Raw genomic sequence first — 16,181 nt, forward strand, 5'->3', positions numbered from 1 at the left:
TTGCAATTCTCAAACGAGTGGAATTGTTCTTAGAGTCAGTAAACTGGGAAAGAGATCCTCTCCGGATCTCTTCCACCAAAACCACCAGATCAAGTGATCCGAGCCTTTGAAATTTCATCCAACGACAAAAAATTATTATAGCTTTTAAGGGATAAAAACAAGTGAGTTGTTGAATGAAATTTCAAAGGCCTATATCACTTAATCCAATGATCTTGGTGAAAAAGATCCGGAGAGGATCTCTTTCTATTAAACTGAACCCAAAAGACTAGCTCAGCCACGTGGCAATGAGTCATGACTCAACCGATTTGCTGAGTAATGAGGCAAAGCTGTGTGACAAGTTTTGTGGCGAATATCAGCCCCATGGGCCGTGTTTTCTTTTTGGTAATATAATAACAGATTTCATAAGTGAAAGCCCCGTTACTCAAGCCGTGATTATTTAAGCCGGTGAATGAGTGACAAGAGAATACTCGGTGCGACCATCACACTAACTCATAAATAGAAAGGTTGGAGTCATGAGTCAGTAAGTGACAGGGCCGGTCTTAAGGGTAGCCCAACTAGGCATCCGCCTAAGATCCTCATTTTGGAAGGCCTAAAAAAAAATTTATATTCTGTAATTAACATATAAATACAAAAAAAAAAAAAAAAATTATCATAATTCATTTGTTAATGCAGTGGAAATGTTGGCTTCATTTCTCTTTGGGGTGTTGAGTTCAAAACACGAAGCTGCCTTTTAGTCACTAGATTTTTCTTGTTTTTCAAATTTACTGTCAATCCATCTGTCCAACTCCCAATCCATCTGTCCAAATGCATATAAAGTCAGTGGTGAAGCCACGTGAGGGCGAGGAGTGGCGGCCGCCATTCCCCTCACCGGAAAAACAAGGCTAGAGTGCTGGCCAGCCCCTCCCCTCCTGCTGCTGCAACGCTGCTGCTCTTCATCTCCTCTGGTGCTGTCTATGTCTACTTCTGCTTTGCGCGCAGCAAAGCTGCATTCAATTTTTTTTTTTCAAAACACGACCTCGTCGAAAATCGCCACTGAGAGTGAGAATTCCGACTAATTTTTTGAACCTGCTGCGCTGCTGGGTTTTGATATCAAGGGAAGACGACGATCCAATTTTGTATAGAACCCAACGACGTCATTTACATTATTATATGCTTTGGTTATAAAACTCAATATTCCTTTAATGAAACGATGTGGTTTGGCTCCTTTATTTTCATTTTTACTTTTTAATTCTATTGATGTGGTTTCTTTTCCAACCGCAATACCTGTGCACAATTAAAATTATCTTCCCTCTGTCTCATTTGTTTAAACTTTTAGACTTAAGAAAAACAAAATGTTGTCATTCGGTATTACGGTTTGGTGATATTCATTTTCACTTGGAAGTGAGAGGTCTTAGGTTCAACTTTTGTACATGGCGGATTTGATACCAAATTAGATTGTCCATCATGTGGCTTAGCCGAACTCCCCCTCTATTAGGTTGTTCATCGTGTGGCTTAGCAGAACTCTCATTCCCCTAAGTGTAAAAATATCGATGTACTCATAAAAAAAAATTAAAAAAAATGTTGATGTTTGTTATTGTTCTTTTTTAATTCTTGTTATTATTTCTAGTATTTAAAATTATTTTATCTTATTTTCTTTTAATTCTTGAGAAATAATGACTTCAGAACTTGTTTCATATATACAAAAAGTTTTGTGGGGAAAGGTATTAGTGCTCATATTATGTGAGAAATATTTTTGTTTTTATTGAAAGAAATGTTTACATAGAGAGATATGTACAACAATTGTGTGATAGTTTGGTAGTTTATATTGAAAGATGATTTTGCATTTATTGATAATGAGCTTATTATGTGATATCATGACATGAAACCTTGCCGATAACAATTACAACTAGTTGTATCGATAAATTATGAACAACATTAATATTGTTTACTATCTAAAGGAAATTCATTGTCTAATTTTTTTTCCAGAATCTATTAACGCTTTTAAATTCCGCCCTCCCCTCGAAAATTCTTGGCTTCGCCACTGTATAAAGTTATAAAACTCAAGTCTCTTTGCAATTTTTTTTCTTTCAACTTCTCATTCCCTCCATTTCTATCAAATGTTTAAACTAACTTCCCATTCTTTCCATTTCTATTGAATGTTTAAACCAACTATCATATGGTCTTAAAGATTGTACTTTAAGGTAATCAAAACTTTGAATTTTATATTTTTCTTTTCAATAACTTTTTATTCAATGGAATATTTTAATATTCAATTCGTTAGTGTGATGTTGATTTTAGAAGGAAAAAAAAAAACACAAGAGAAACAATTGGCATTGAATTTATTATATTCGTCAATCAAGCTTTATTGTTATTTATTCTCTTGATCATCAAGTTTTATTGTTCTTCACTCTCAATCTTAAACTCTTGACTACAAACATTTAGTACATTTGTGTCTAAAAACGTGAATCGTGTAATGTTTAAATAATGTTTGTATATTTATCTTCTTTTGATATTAATTTTTAATGATTTTTGATGTGAAAATAGAACTTTTTATGTATTTAGCAATTTTTTTTTATACAAATCAATATACAAAGAATCGAAGATCAGAGAATTTTAGGACCCCGCTTCGAAGGCCCCCAAATTCTCAGAGCTGGCCCTGATAAGTGAGATATAATATAAGCAGTGAGAATGCTTTATATGTGTGTGAGCGGATTGGACACGTGGTCCCGACCGAAGTTTTTCTAGAAAATAGCTTTAAAGGTTACATAGCACTTAATGACACTGGTATGTTAGCAGTTAATTTAACTTCCGCAACTATTTAATCTTCTATATTGAATATCAATCATTCATTGTCACTTCCCGGGCCCACTCCATCACCATAGCACGATATTGTCCGCTTTGGGCTTACCATTCCCTCACGGTTTTGTTTTTGGGAACTCACGGGCAACTTCCCAGTGGGTCACCTATCATGGGATTGTCACATCCCCGCCCAGGGCGGATCACTTCCCGGGCCCACTCCACCACCATAGCACGATATTGTCCTCTTTGGGCTTACTATTCCCTCACGGTTTTGTTTTTGGGAACTCACAGGCAACTTCCCAGTGGGTCACCCATCATGGGATTGCTTTAGCCCCCTTCTCGCTTAACTTCGGAGTTCATACGGAACCCAAAGCCAGTGAGCTCCCAAAAGGCTTCGTGCTAGGTAAGGATGGGAATATACATATAAGGATCACTCCCCTGGGCGATGTGGGATGTCACAATCCACCCCCCTTAGGGGCCCGACATCCTCGTCGGCACACCACGACCAGGGTTAGGCTCTGATACCAAATTGTCACATCCCGGCCCGGGGGGGACCACTTCTCGGGCCCGCTCCACACCGTAGCACGATATTGTCCGCTTTGGGCCCCGATCACGCCCTCACGGTTTTGTTTCTAGGAACTCACGGGCAACTTCCCAGTGGGTCACTCATCATGGGATTGCTGTAGCCCCCTTCTCGCTTAACTTCGGAGTTCCTACGGAACCCGAAGCCAATGAGCTCTCAAAATGCCTCATGCTAGGTAGGGATGGAAATGTACATATAAGGATCACTCCCCTGGGCGATGCGGGATGTCACATTCATTTTTCGTACCATTCAATGCTACGTACCAATATTATCATGTTTTTAATTTAGGCTCACCTCAAAATATTGAATCCAACTACAATATGTATTTTTGTTGATTCTCTTGTTTATATTGATTTCTTTTTTGTAGGGGTGTCGAAAGTGAACTTGCATGTTCATATCAATCGTCAGACCCACTGAGTGGTTGCCATTTCTTGTATAAAGTTAAAGCTGAGCAGTGCTATATTTAGAGCATTGAGGCTTTGTCACTAGCTAGGATGGCCATATTTAAGAAAAAGAAAGGTACTGAATGTAATAGGATAATATAATGATGAGACTTGTTGAGGTTTTATGTTCTACTTCGAGTATTGTGATTATTAACATTTTTCGTTACAAATTTCCTCTAACAATATTTGTTGTTTTACAAATTTTAAATAAGTTAACAAGTTTTAGAACTGAATGACTTCTTGTAAATGTGACTTCTAAAGACTAAAACATAGATGGTTTCAACAATAAAACTGCATTCTAGGGTAGTCCTGCAAATGATTGAACACCTTCACACAACCACCAATTTGGTGTACATATGCCAGTTCAAAAATTACTTGGTAGTAAACAAGCTAGCACTGCGTATTTATCTCCAATCCCAGTGTCGTTTTAGATTCTTCATTGGCTCTTTTCACTCCCTCTACCTCCAACTTTTTCCACATATTTGGAACACGAAATAGATTCATTGTACCATATTGTGTGGTCGACACTCGGACACGACAACTTTGTTCACGTAATTGGCAGCTTTCCTATCTTTCTCTCTCTCTTTTAGACAATAGTTTTAGAAGGGATGTGTTTCCATTTTTGTGAAATAATGTCCTCCTTAACATTAAAAGAAACTCTTTTAACATAGATAGGGCACTCATGACCAAGTATACTACAATGCTATCGAACTTTTTCACCAACTTTGATGAACTAAATGAGCAAATCCGAACATATACTAACATATCATCTTATTAGTAAATTTAGCTGATGTAATTATCCTAGCACAAAAAAATTAACATATCATTTATGAACAAATTGAGTTTGGCCTAATATCCCTTTTCTTAAGTATAAAAATTCTACAATTCAAACGGCAAGAAAAAAAAATCCTAGCCGTTAAAGAGAAATTTTTTTTTAGTTGTTGTTGCTTTCAGCTTTTGTTCTTAGGATCGGCAGCAATCCTTTTTTTTTTTTTCATTCTTTTAGTAAGGTAGCTCTCTCGTTTTGTCGAGGAGAGCCCTTGTGGTTGTGATTGTGGTCACTCTCTCTTTCAGAGCTCTTTTTCAGAGAGGAGAGCTTTCGTAGCAGTTTTGACTTACTGCTCAAACCCGGATCTTAGAGCGACAACTTTTGTTCAAATCAAAGGTGGTGATTTTGTGATTTGTGCGCTTGGCAATGAATATGCGGAGGAAGCTCAATGTTTGTTGGAGGTGACTCATAGCAGGAGAGTGAGCTTTTGTTGTTGTTGTTGTTGTTGTTGTGGTTTCGTTGTTTGTTTACCAGACAAAGGACTATGAGGACATCTTCGTTATGTCTCATAATAGAGCTTCTTTGCCGAATGAGTTGTCCTTTGCAAGTTTATCAATGCAAGCTTTTGTCCTCGTGAGCGTATCTTTCTGTTTGGTTCAATGTGATTATGTGAGGTTATGTTTTGTATTATATTTCTAGTGCATTTGTAATCATGAGATTATACTCTTGATAAAAAAAAATATTAAAATTGTACCAAAAATAAAACACAAATCTCAATACAGTTGTAGAAAAACTTTTGTGGGGCTTGGCTTGCCACTAGATTTTGCTGAGTAGCACTAATCCTCTCAAAACTCACCAAGTGGCAAGTCTTAAATATAATCTTTATCAATTGGAGTAAATTGTAGCTATTGTCCCTTAACTTTAACTCAATTGGAGCGATGATCCCTAAACTAAAAATCCATTACCATTGGTCCCTCAACTTTAATTCAACTGGAGAAAAGGTCCTTAACTTTAACCCAATTGTAGCAATGGTTCTTCCAACATAACTCGTTTTGACAAAAATTTTGACGTAGTTGACGAAAATGACCATAATTACACACTTTGATGAGTTGAGAGACCCTAATTGTATAAATGGTCATTCCAACATAACTTATTTTGACAAAATTTTGACGAAATTGATGAAAAGGATTATAGCTACACATTTTGATAAGTTGAGGGACCAATGGTAATGAATTTTTAGTTGAGGGACCATTGCTACAATTTACTCTTTTTATATTTAAGACTATCATAATTATTTTTCCCACTAATTAATATACACCATGAGATCAATCTAATGGTTAACTTTTACCTATTTCCCCTTTTTTTTCTTCCCTAATATTCCCTCGTGTGTGTTTTGTTGAACTCTTCACTTTCTCTGATCTCCCACTTCTTCCTCTCTCCCATTTTTTCCTCTGGCTTTTCTTAAAAAGAAATTCTGAACCCTAAAAAAAAAAATCACTTTCTCCAACTTTTATCATGGGAAGCAATTAAGAATCTGTAAGTATTTTTATTTATTTATACAATAGTTGATTTGATCATGTGAACTTAACATAAGTAACCCATATATATACAGGCATATTAGGGTTAATAGGTCAGTCTAATTTTTTATTTGTTTTAGTTCATATGTTAGTCTAATATTAGGGTTCATATGTTACCCATTAGTCCCAATTCCTCCACTCTTGGTTGGATCAAGAGCTCTGCACGTTAAAGAAAGCATGGCCTGCGCAGTTTAAAGCAGTAGCATCTGATAGCGTGATACATAGAAATCATCATTTAGCAACTGAACAAAGTGTGCATATCCCTACACTTTAAGCTGCCTTACTTCAGCAAGTGAATAAAGATGGGGAAATGAACAAAAAAATGGCCAGAGAGAAAGAAGTGAAGAGTCCAGCAAAACACAAACGGATGGAATATTTGGGAAGAAAAAAGGGGAAAATAATAAAAAGTTAACCATTTTAATTATTAAGAAAAATAATTATGAGAATCTTAAATATAAAATAATGATAAAAGTTTTAGATGAGTTTTGAGTGGATCGTAGTGACACTCAATAAAGTCTAATGACAAGCCAAGACTTACACAAGTTTTTCTCCAAATCTTCATAGGTTTGTGTTACTTGCAAGGTAAGAATCCATCGTGACTAATAAAAATAAAGGTATAAGGCCAAGAGTGAGGACATAATTCTCATACACCTGAGCTCTTTTTTCTCTCATCTTCTTTCTCTCACCCATTTTTGAAATAGTCTTGTGTCCTCTCTCTCACCTACTTACGAAATAGTTTCACAAAATGTTATCAATATGATGTGTCTCTGGAAACCCCTTTAAAGCTTTTCACCATTTTCATCAGCATTCAAGTAATTCTATACCCTCATCTTTTTGCTTTCAATTTAATTTATGTCATGAATACTATGATTACGGTTTTGCGTAATATGCATGTTAGTTGTTGATGAATATGTGTGGGTATTTAAAATGAAAATAAAAATGAAGGGATTCCAAAGCCCGAAATCGCAGAAGCCATGACTTGAAGCCACGCTAGCCGTTGAGACGTGCCAGTCCCCATGCCAGGCTGCATGATTTTTACGTAAGTTTTTGTCAGGTTAATACAAATTTGGAAAAGAAAATTATTTGATAGCTAGCCTTTGAACAATGCCAATGCATCGAGAATTATGTGTATGATTATGTTTTCTATCATAAGATGTTTCGCAAACTCCCCGAAAGATGCGAAGTTGCTCCAATAGTATGGAATTTTCAAAAAAACACCCAAGAAAAAAATAAAATAAAATAAAATAGTTACCACTTCATCCATCAGAGGATCAAAATGATCTGCAGTCCAGCTCCAAAGGAAAACCACAACACCACCGAAGGCATCTGGTGGGGTTTTTTATTCTTTCAAAAGTTTCCTACATTGTGATTGTTTGTTGCAGGCTTCGGACCCCGCGGAGGAGCCAATGCATTTGGAAGAAATTGAATCAGTTGTAGTGGAAAGTGAGGCTGAAATTAAAAGTGAAGGAGATGGTGAAGAATATGATGTAAGTGATTCTCACCTCCCCAATCAAAGGTAAGTAACCATTCGATGCTCCCGGCCCCTCTATGAATTAAAATATGGTTCAAGAATATAATTAACTTTCTCACCATTATATAAGAGTGCCTGTGTCACTATATGATAATATATAACTTGCAAGCCTCAAATTCTGCCAACAGAGGAAGTCTTGAATTTATTGTAAGCTTTTCTTGCACATATTTGTTTATTAGTAAAGTCTTGATTATATGGAAAACTAGGACTTTAGACGATGTTATAAGGTATAATTATTTGTTTAGACTATTAAATTCATGCATGATAAAAATTGAACAAGTAAAGAAAGACACGAATTGGATTTCAAATAATTGTGAATCGCTCGTCGTCAAGAGATGACTTGGGTGAGATTTAATTTAAATTGTGTTTGTGCAACAATTACATGACTTGGATAGTTTTCGAAGTTTCAAATACAAATATAGGAATTTTCTTTGTGAGTTTGTGGGGCTTGGATCTTCTTGCTTCTGCTTTTTTTTTTTTTTTTTTTTTTTACGTCTATACATGGATCCTCTAACTTCAGCCTGGCAGAGAAGAATTGCATAACAATTCAATTATGTTATAAGAAGTTGATGAATTAGTTTCTCTTTAAAAAGGCTTAAATGTCAAAATGGTCCTTGTGTTTCATCTTATCGGTCAATGTGTCTCCATGTGTATCTCTGTTAACCATTTATAAACAATTTGTTAAACACGGGGACCAATTTGGCCAAATTGAAAATACAGGGACCAAATTGACCGATAGAGTGAACACATGGACCAATTTAACATTTAAGCCAAAAAAATATACAAAATCGTTTTACTATTTTCCTTAGATTTTAGATGTAGATTGAATAAATTCCCTTTGATGCTTTGGTTTGAATTGTTGTGTTCATATCATTTGAGTTTAAGGTAATTTTAGAATTGGGGTTTTATTCAAATTGCTTTTTAACTTTGTTTTGTTTGAATTCACTGCCTACTTCTGCAAAATGGATTACAATAATAATCGTGTTGTCACTTTGATGCATTAGTTGAACTGATTTGAATGGCTATCGGTTAACTTTATCAACATTTTTATTGAAAATTACCTTCCCCTCACATGTTAGTAAGTTGACATTTGGGATTCCATTTGTCCTTATGTTGACATCAACCCTCTCCATAAATAAGAATTTGTTCATGCCTACTATGTTCTGGCACAAGCTAAAGCCTTCATCTTCTGACATCAAATTGCAATTTGTGAGTTGGGATTTTCAATTCTATTAAGCCAAGTCCATTCCTAAATCATATTGATAGAACATTCGTTTTGTTTGCTGTCATGATGCGTGGTGCATAACATTACTATGGATTGTTGGAATTTTACAATTTTATGGAATTGATACGGTGTGAATAAGAATGATTTTTACACAAGTTTTTTGTCAAGTTAATACACCCAAGAGAAAAAAAAAGTTTCCACTTCATCTATCAGAGGATCAGAATGATCTGCAGTCATATTTTCTAACATTCAGCTCCATAGGAAAACCACACCACCTCCGAATGCATTTGGCGGGGTTTTTTTGTTCTTACAAAGGTTTGCTCCATGTGATTGTTTGTTGCAGGCTTCGGACCCCGTGGAGGAGCCAATAGATTTGAAAGAAATTGAATCAGTAGGAAATGGTGAAGAATTTGATGTAAGTGATTCTTATCTCCTAGACAGTAAACGTAGTAGGGTTTCGGAGCACTTCAAACTGTAGGCGGGTTCATATGAATATTTAGTAGCAATATTCTGTTAGACTAAACAAGATTAAACATGAATCACAATCTAATAAGAGCAAACCAATATTGTCTATGAGATAACTTAAGAAGAATGGCATACCTGCAGAAGTCCCTGAACTAGAAACCATGGTGCTGAACTTTCAGTGAACCTTCTCTTCTCTCACAGATGATCAAGAACTCGACTTGCAAATAGGTTTAAGCCTTAATATGAGTGTGTGTTCTGTGAGAAGAGAGGCCACCATATATATACATACAGTTTTTTCCATAACAGATAGTATTCCCTATTAAAAACCCTATAGGAAACAAATACTTGTTTCCTTGTTCCATAAGAACTAATCTCAATGCTACACAAAATCCTTCTTTGTCAAGGATCAGCATTCCTCTTATTAACAAGACTTTTCTATCAAACTGAATACATATAGCGGATCCCAAAACTACTCTACCTCAAACTCATATTCTTACATTCTCCCACTTGAGTATGAGAATAGTTTCAAGTACTCAACTTATTCAATTGTTTTTAGATAGAAGTGATCACTAAGTCTGTTAACAAAAGTACCCAATCACAACCAATTCATATACATCTCAAAATGTAGAACTCTGTAACTTTATTGCAACCATAATGCAAAACATCTTTCAAGAATTACATACATTCAATCTATATCTTTAACATTGTGAACTTGATGATCAATATCAGCAAATAAGTAAAGTAGCATGAAACAGTTCTTGGATCCAGTTTCTTCTCATTTGGATTATAAATTCGAACCTCAGCTTTACATCCCCAAACATGAAAATGATCAAAGCTAGGCTTTCTTTCACTTCAGATTTTGAAATGTGTTGATGAAACTGCTTTACAAGGAACTCGATTCAATATATAAGTTGTTGTCATCAATGTGTCTCCCCATAGAAATCTAGGTAGTTTTGACCTTTTCATCATACTCCTTACCATTCTAATCAAGGTTTTATTTCTCCTCTCTAAAACTTCATTTTGTTATGGGGTTCCAAGTGTGATGTATTAAGCCACCAGCCAAAGTACTCTCCTCCTCTATCCGATCTAACAATCTTAATGATCTTTCCTAATTGTTTTTCTACTTCAGTTTTATAAATTTTGAAACAATCAAGGACATATGACTTCTCACTAATTAAATAAGTGTAACAAAATCTTGAGAAGTCATCAAAGAAGTTAACAAAATAAGAGTTAGCACATATGGTTTTAGTTGGAAAATGACCACAAATGTCAGTGTGTGTATAATTTCCATGATTCTCACATTTAGTTTCTTTTGGGATACAAACATGGTAAAGTTTCAGTGCCATTTGACTATCGTGGACCTAATTGTTGTCTGTTGTTTTGATTAACAGACCATTGGAAACCAAAACGCTTTCACAACTGAAGTTACTCTTCTATTTTGTTGATAGTTTGATTTGCGATTTAAACATTTTTGGTTGATGTAGAGTACTCCATTTTGGATCTAAATTTGTTCATTTTCTCTAATTGGTTATATTCACCTAAGCTGCAGTTGTGTAGTGGTTTGTAAAAGTTTCTTACAGCAATTTTCGTGTAGGCTTGAGGCACGAAGTGAGGTAAAAGTATATTAATTTTGAAATTTTATATGGGCATCTAGAATCTTCACCGATTTATGTCTTACACTTTCATTTCTAATGTTATATTTTTATGGTTCAAAAAATGTATAGATGTCACAATTGATCACTCGTCGTCGGAGTATGTCCAATGCGGCTCCTGCATTATCAACATCTACTGCTCCAGGAGTGAGTGCTCCATTGGTTAGGGAGCCTACACCCCTTACTGAGGCTAGTCCTAGGGCGTCCCAAGTGCCCATATCATCAACATCATCAGTGTCAGTTCAGCCCCTTAGTGCACGACGGCCTCACCGACGCCACCGCGAGCCGGAGCCTTCTGATCATGCTTCCTCATCTTCTAGAGTCGAGGGTGAAGCCTCCCAACCAGGTAGTTTTTTTTAATTCTCACTACGTTGTATTTTTTTTTCATTTTAAAACTATTATTTTTATGATTGTGAAAATGTGTTGTGGGTTGTGAATTACTGTTTTAAGGTTTTGGGAAATGATATACTATTAAGGGAGGTTTTGCCGAATTTTTTGTACAAATTTATGCTTAGGTTAGGGTTTTTACCATTTAAGTTTTTTTGGGCAGCTAAAAAAAACACCAGGGGGCCTAATCGAATGCTAAAGGAGGCACAGGCCGTACGTATGTCTGCCTCTGTGATCAAGATTGCGTATGACTCGCGACATCGTGGAGCAGCTACCTCACAACAACATAGCAGCGTTGCTACTAGCTATGGTTATGTTATTCGGAATTGTTGTCCTATGCAGTGGGAGTCTTGGGCACAAATTCCCGAGAATACGAAGATACTGGTGCGAGACAATTTGTCGGTTAGTATATTAATTTTTAGCCTTTATCATTGTTTTTTTAATTTTGTTTACAAATATTATAAACCAAAGTATATTACTTAATATTATTTTATTGTTTTTCATATTTGTAGGTCAATTTTGATCTTGACGACTTATCCCCTGAGGTCAGTGCCTACTTAGATGAGACCTTAGCAAGCCGGTACAAAGATTGGAAGAGCGCTTTTCACAAGCATTTTCAGCAATGGGATGATCCGGAAATTGCTCGCCTAGAGGGTTGCCCAGTCGAGTTGAAGGATCGGCCAGAGGATTGGGAGTGGCTCTGCAAACATTTTACTGACCCAAAATTTGTGGTATGTACATAATACTTTAATAATAATTTACTGTTTTTGTTATTTTTTTAATAATTTCTTTCAAATAGTCGCACTAACATGTATATTGTATGTTTAACAGAAGAAATCTGCTGCTGGCAAGAAAGCTCGGGACTCAAAGACACTTCTCCACCATTCTGGTTCGAAGCCTTTTTCATATAGGCTTGAGGCACGACGTGAGGTAAAAGTATATTTTTTTAAAAAATTTTGTACAATTTATTTTTTATTATTGATTAATAAAATTTTCTTAATGTTTTTTTCTTCAGGAGGGTTCTAAGTTCCCACTGATTGACGTGTTCAAGGACGTTTACGTTCGACCCGGCAATGAGAACGCTGAGCATCTTCATGTAAGTATATGTAATTGTTATTATTCTTATTTTTATAAATCATTCAAATATTATTTATATTTTGTTATTAAACATTATATGTTTTTTCTTTATTATTACAGGGTGCTATGGTGGAAAAGAGCACTGATGTTCTCCAAGAAGCAACATCGCAGCTTCCCCCTGAGACCCCAATCGAGGACGTCATTATACCTGAGGATGCAGGTCTTCAGATTGTGACTGAGGTCCTGAATCAGAAGTTGGGTTGTCGTCACGGCAAGGTTGTTCGATGTATGGGGAAGGCGGGGGTTCGTGAGACGGGTGCCTCCTCTTCCAGATCGTCCACAGGAGAGGTCAATTCCCTGAAGGAGGAAGTGACAACCCTAAAAGATCAGCTAGAGGCCCAGAACGAGCACATTAGGGCCCAAGGAGAGCACATTAGGGCCCAAGGCGAGCACATTAGGGCCCAGGACGAGAGGATGAATATGATTGTTCAGGCCTTAGCAATGTCTGGCCTCCAAATCCCGATGCCAGCACCTGATCTTGCTCCACCTTCGACTTCCCAGCCACTTCGCCCAGCCGATACCTAGTAGCATGATGTATTAAACCTAGAAAACTTGTAGTTTTTTCTTTTTTGTTCGGACATCTTGTACGTACATTTTCATATATTTTATAATTAAATACTTTTTCTTGGTTTATTAATTATTGTTTAGAATTTAATTACAATATTTATTAAAAATTAAATAAACAAATTCTTTGTTAAAAAAAAAAAAAAAAAGGGTTTGCGCGACTTAGGAATACGTCGCGCGACTTGGGCATACGTCGCGCGAAGTGGTTTAGCGCGACATAGGTCACTCCTTCGTCGCGCAAAACCTGCTTTCACTGCCTTGGCGCGACGGTAAATGCGCGACGAAGATTCGTTGGGCTAATGTTTGCGCGACGTTTTTTGACTTTGCGCGACGAAGGTCCTGCGTCACGCAAAGTCTTTTTTGTACTAGTGGTGTGTATAATTTCCAGCAAATCATGACCTCTTTTAGCATCCAATTTCCTAAAATTAGTCATTTTTCCCTTGACACAATCAACCCACTCAGTTGCAGCAACAAAATTCAATTCAGGAATTAACTTAACTTTGGACAACTTTAAAACTCTTTCTTTGAATATGTGTCCTAACCTTTTGTGCCAAAGTATGAAGGAATCAGCATTGCAGTGCATCCTCGTAGTGCTTATGTTTAAAACATGTTGGTTATTAGACTCCAAAGTACATTTTAAACACCACAAGTTGTCACTCAAGTATGCAGTTCCCAAAACACAATCTTGGCGATTCTTTTCAAAAAAAATTAAACACTCAACATCACCTAGAAAAGCAAAACCATTTTTGGCAATTTTAGAAGCAAAGATCAAATTCCTGCTCATCTTTGCCACATAAAGCACATCATTTAATTTTATTATAAAACCAGAAGACAATCTTAAGCTTACCATTCCAATAGCTTCTACTGCAACCTTAGTTCCTTCACCTACAAAGACATTATAGTTCTTAAAACCAATTTGTTTTGATGTCATAAAACCCTCTAAAGAATTTGTAATGTGGACTGAGCAACCAGTATCAAACCACCAAGAATTCACAGGAATTTCAATCAAATTTGACTCAACACAAACATTAACTTGTTCTACACCCTTACTTTTAAGATAGTCCTAGAAAACTAGACAATCTTTCCTTAAGTGTCCTTTAGTTTTGTGAAAAAAAACATCTAAGTTTAGCAATATTTTTCGTTTTAACCCTAAGATTTTTAGATCCCTTAATAGAGTCATTTACTTTAGCAAATGGAATTCTTACCAGAGTGTCCAAAGAATGAATTGATTGCCTTTTTCCCCATTATCAGGTTGCACAAAATTCACCATTTCTGCATCATTTCCGCTTTCTTGCTTTTGTCTAGTCCCTTCTTGAACACATTGTGCTATTAGCTCATCGACATCTCAGTTATTGTCTTGAGTATTATAAGACACCTTTAACTGAGTGTATCTGCTTGGAAGAGCTTGAAGGATCATAAATACCAGTTGTATCTCACCAATGTTGACATCTAGAGAATTCAACTTCTCAGCTACATCAGTTATTCTCATGGTGTGGTCTCTGATGGAACTAGTGCCTTCAATTTTGTATGTGGTAAGCATTGCCATGTATTGACTGATTTCTGCCTTTTGAGACTCTTTGAACTTCTTCTCAATTGCTTTCAAATAGTCAATAGCCAATTCATGCTTCTTGATCCCACCTCAAACAGTATCAATCATGGCACTTTCAAGTATGGAAAGTGCCACTTTGTTAGCTCTGACCCATCTCTCTGCATCAGCTTTCTCAGCCCTAGTGCTTTGATCAGTCAAAACTGGCTTGGGAGTGTCAAGTGCTATGTCAAATTCATTAAGTGTCAACAAGAGTCCAATCTCTCGTCTCCACTTCTTGCAGTTGCTTCCCCCTGTGAGAATGGGAATGTAAGCCAAGTTCATAGTTCTTAATGATATTGCAGATGATGTAGAAGTCATAAAATCACAAATATGAACTTATTAGTTCCTGATTTCATTTCAACATCCTTTTGCACATCATGACTTTAATCACAAACTCATACATATAGTCTTAACAACAATTTGTTGATAAGCATATGTAGAATAAATGATAAAACAAGAACTCAGTCAACATGTTGCAGTAATCATGTATCCTCAAACACCGGATGAATTAATCATACATGTTATATATAATGAATAGATTCAAAAGTTATCAAAGTTAAATCAAAATCCAAAATTGTATTCAAAACCGATATCTCTAATATGTTTCTCACTGCAGCAATTCTCTGTGGCAATTTATTAATACAAACTGCAGCAGCAAAGCATATTCATATGCACTAAAACATACACAGGTAATTTGAGAAAATCAAAAGCGATCAACATGCCTTTTAATCACTGATTTCAAATTCACGAAGAGAACATCGGAAGCGATTTAGAATTTGAAAACAGAAGGTTTTATTACTTAAAGGAAAAACCCAGATCGTTGTTCATGAGGAGAATTAAAACTAACTCTAATCTGGGAAAACCCTCATTCGGCAATGGTTTAGGGGCTCCAACGGTTAAGTTTTCAGTTTAATCTTATAAAGCTGTTATTTTGTCGTTTTCCACCGCCGCCGATTCTCCATAAGGCCAAGATTTATTTATTTTTTATTATTATTAGAATGAAAACACAAACGTTTGATCTCTACAGATTGAACTCGTGTTTATATGTCTTGTGGCTCTGATACCACATGTTAGACTTAATTAACTAAACAAGATTAAACATGAAGCACAATCTAATAAGAACCAACCAATATTGTCTATGAGATAACTTAAGAAGAATGGCATACCTGCAGAAGTCCCTGAACTAGAAGCCATGGTGCTGAACTTTCAGTGAACCTTCTCTTCTCTAGCAGATGATCAAGAACTCGACTTACAAATAGGTTTAAGTCCCAATATGAGCTTGTGTTCTGTGAGAAGAAAGGCCACCATATATATATATGTAGTCTTTTCCATAACAGATAGGATTCCCTATTAAAATCCCTGTAGGAAACAAGTACTTGTTTCTTTGTTCCATAAGAACTAATCTCAATGCTATACAAACATTCTTTGTCAAGGATTAGCATTCCTCTTATTAACAAGACTTTTCTATCAAACTGAATACAT

The 16,181-nt window shown here is 36.0% G+C and overlaps 1 protein-coding gene across 1 annotated transcript; it reads right to left on the reverse strand.

Annotated features, from left to right (window-relative positions):
• Positions 1-14,456: 14,456 nt before the first annotated feature.
• On the reverse strand, positions 14,457-15,893 carry LOC137733360 (uncharacterized). Its single transcript, XM_068472542.1, has 3 exons — positions 15,866-15,893; positions 14,811-14,950; positions 14,457-14,735 (listed from the first exon to the last, which is right to left on the reverse strand). The coding sequence occupies exons 1-3, from the start codon at positions 15,891-15,893 to the stop codon at positions 14,457-14,459; spliced, it is 447 nt and encodes a 148-aa protein (XP_068328643.1).
• Between the last annotated feature and the right edge of the window lie 288 nt (positions 15,894-16,181).

This window comes from Pyrus communis, chromosome 1 (assembly GCF_963583255.1).
Source record: "Pyrus communis chromosome 1, drPyrComm1.1, whole genome shotgun sequence".
NCBI lineage: Eukaryota > Viridiplantae > Streptophyta > Magnoliopsida > Rosales > Rosaceae > Pyrus > Pyrus communis.

Coding starts and splice junctions, on each gene's coding strand:
- LOC137733360 (XM_068472542.1), bottom strand. CDS start 15,893: ATGGCTTCTAGTTCAGGGACTTCTGCAG. Junction 14,951..15,865: donor TAGTTCAGGGACTTCTGCAG/GTATGCCATTCT, acceptor CCATTCTCACAG/GGGGAAGCAACTGCAAGAAG. Junction 14,736..14,810: donor AAGCTGATGCAGAGAGATGG/GTCAGAGCTAAC, acceptor GGGATCAAGAAG/CATGAATTGGCTATTGACTA.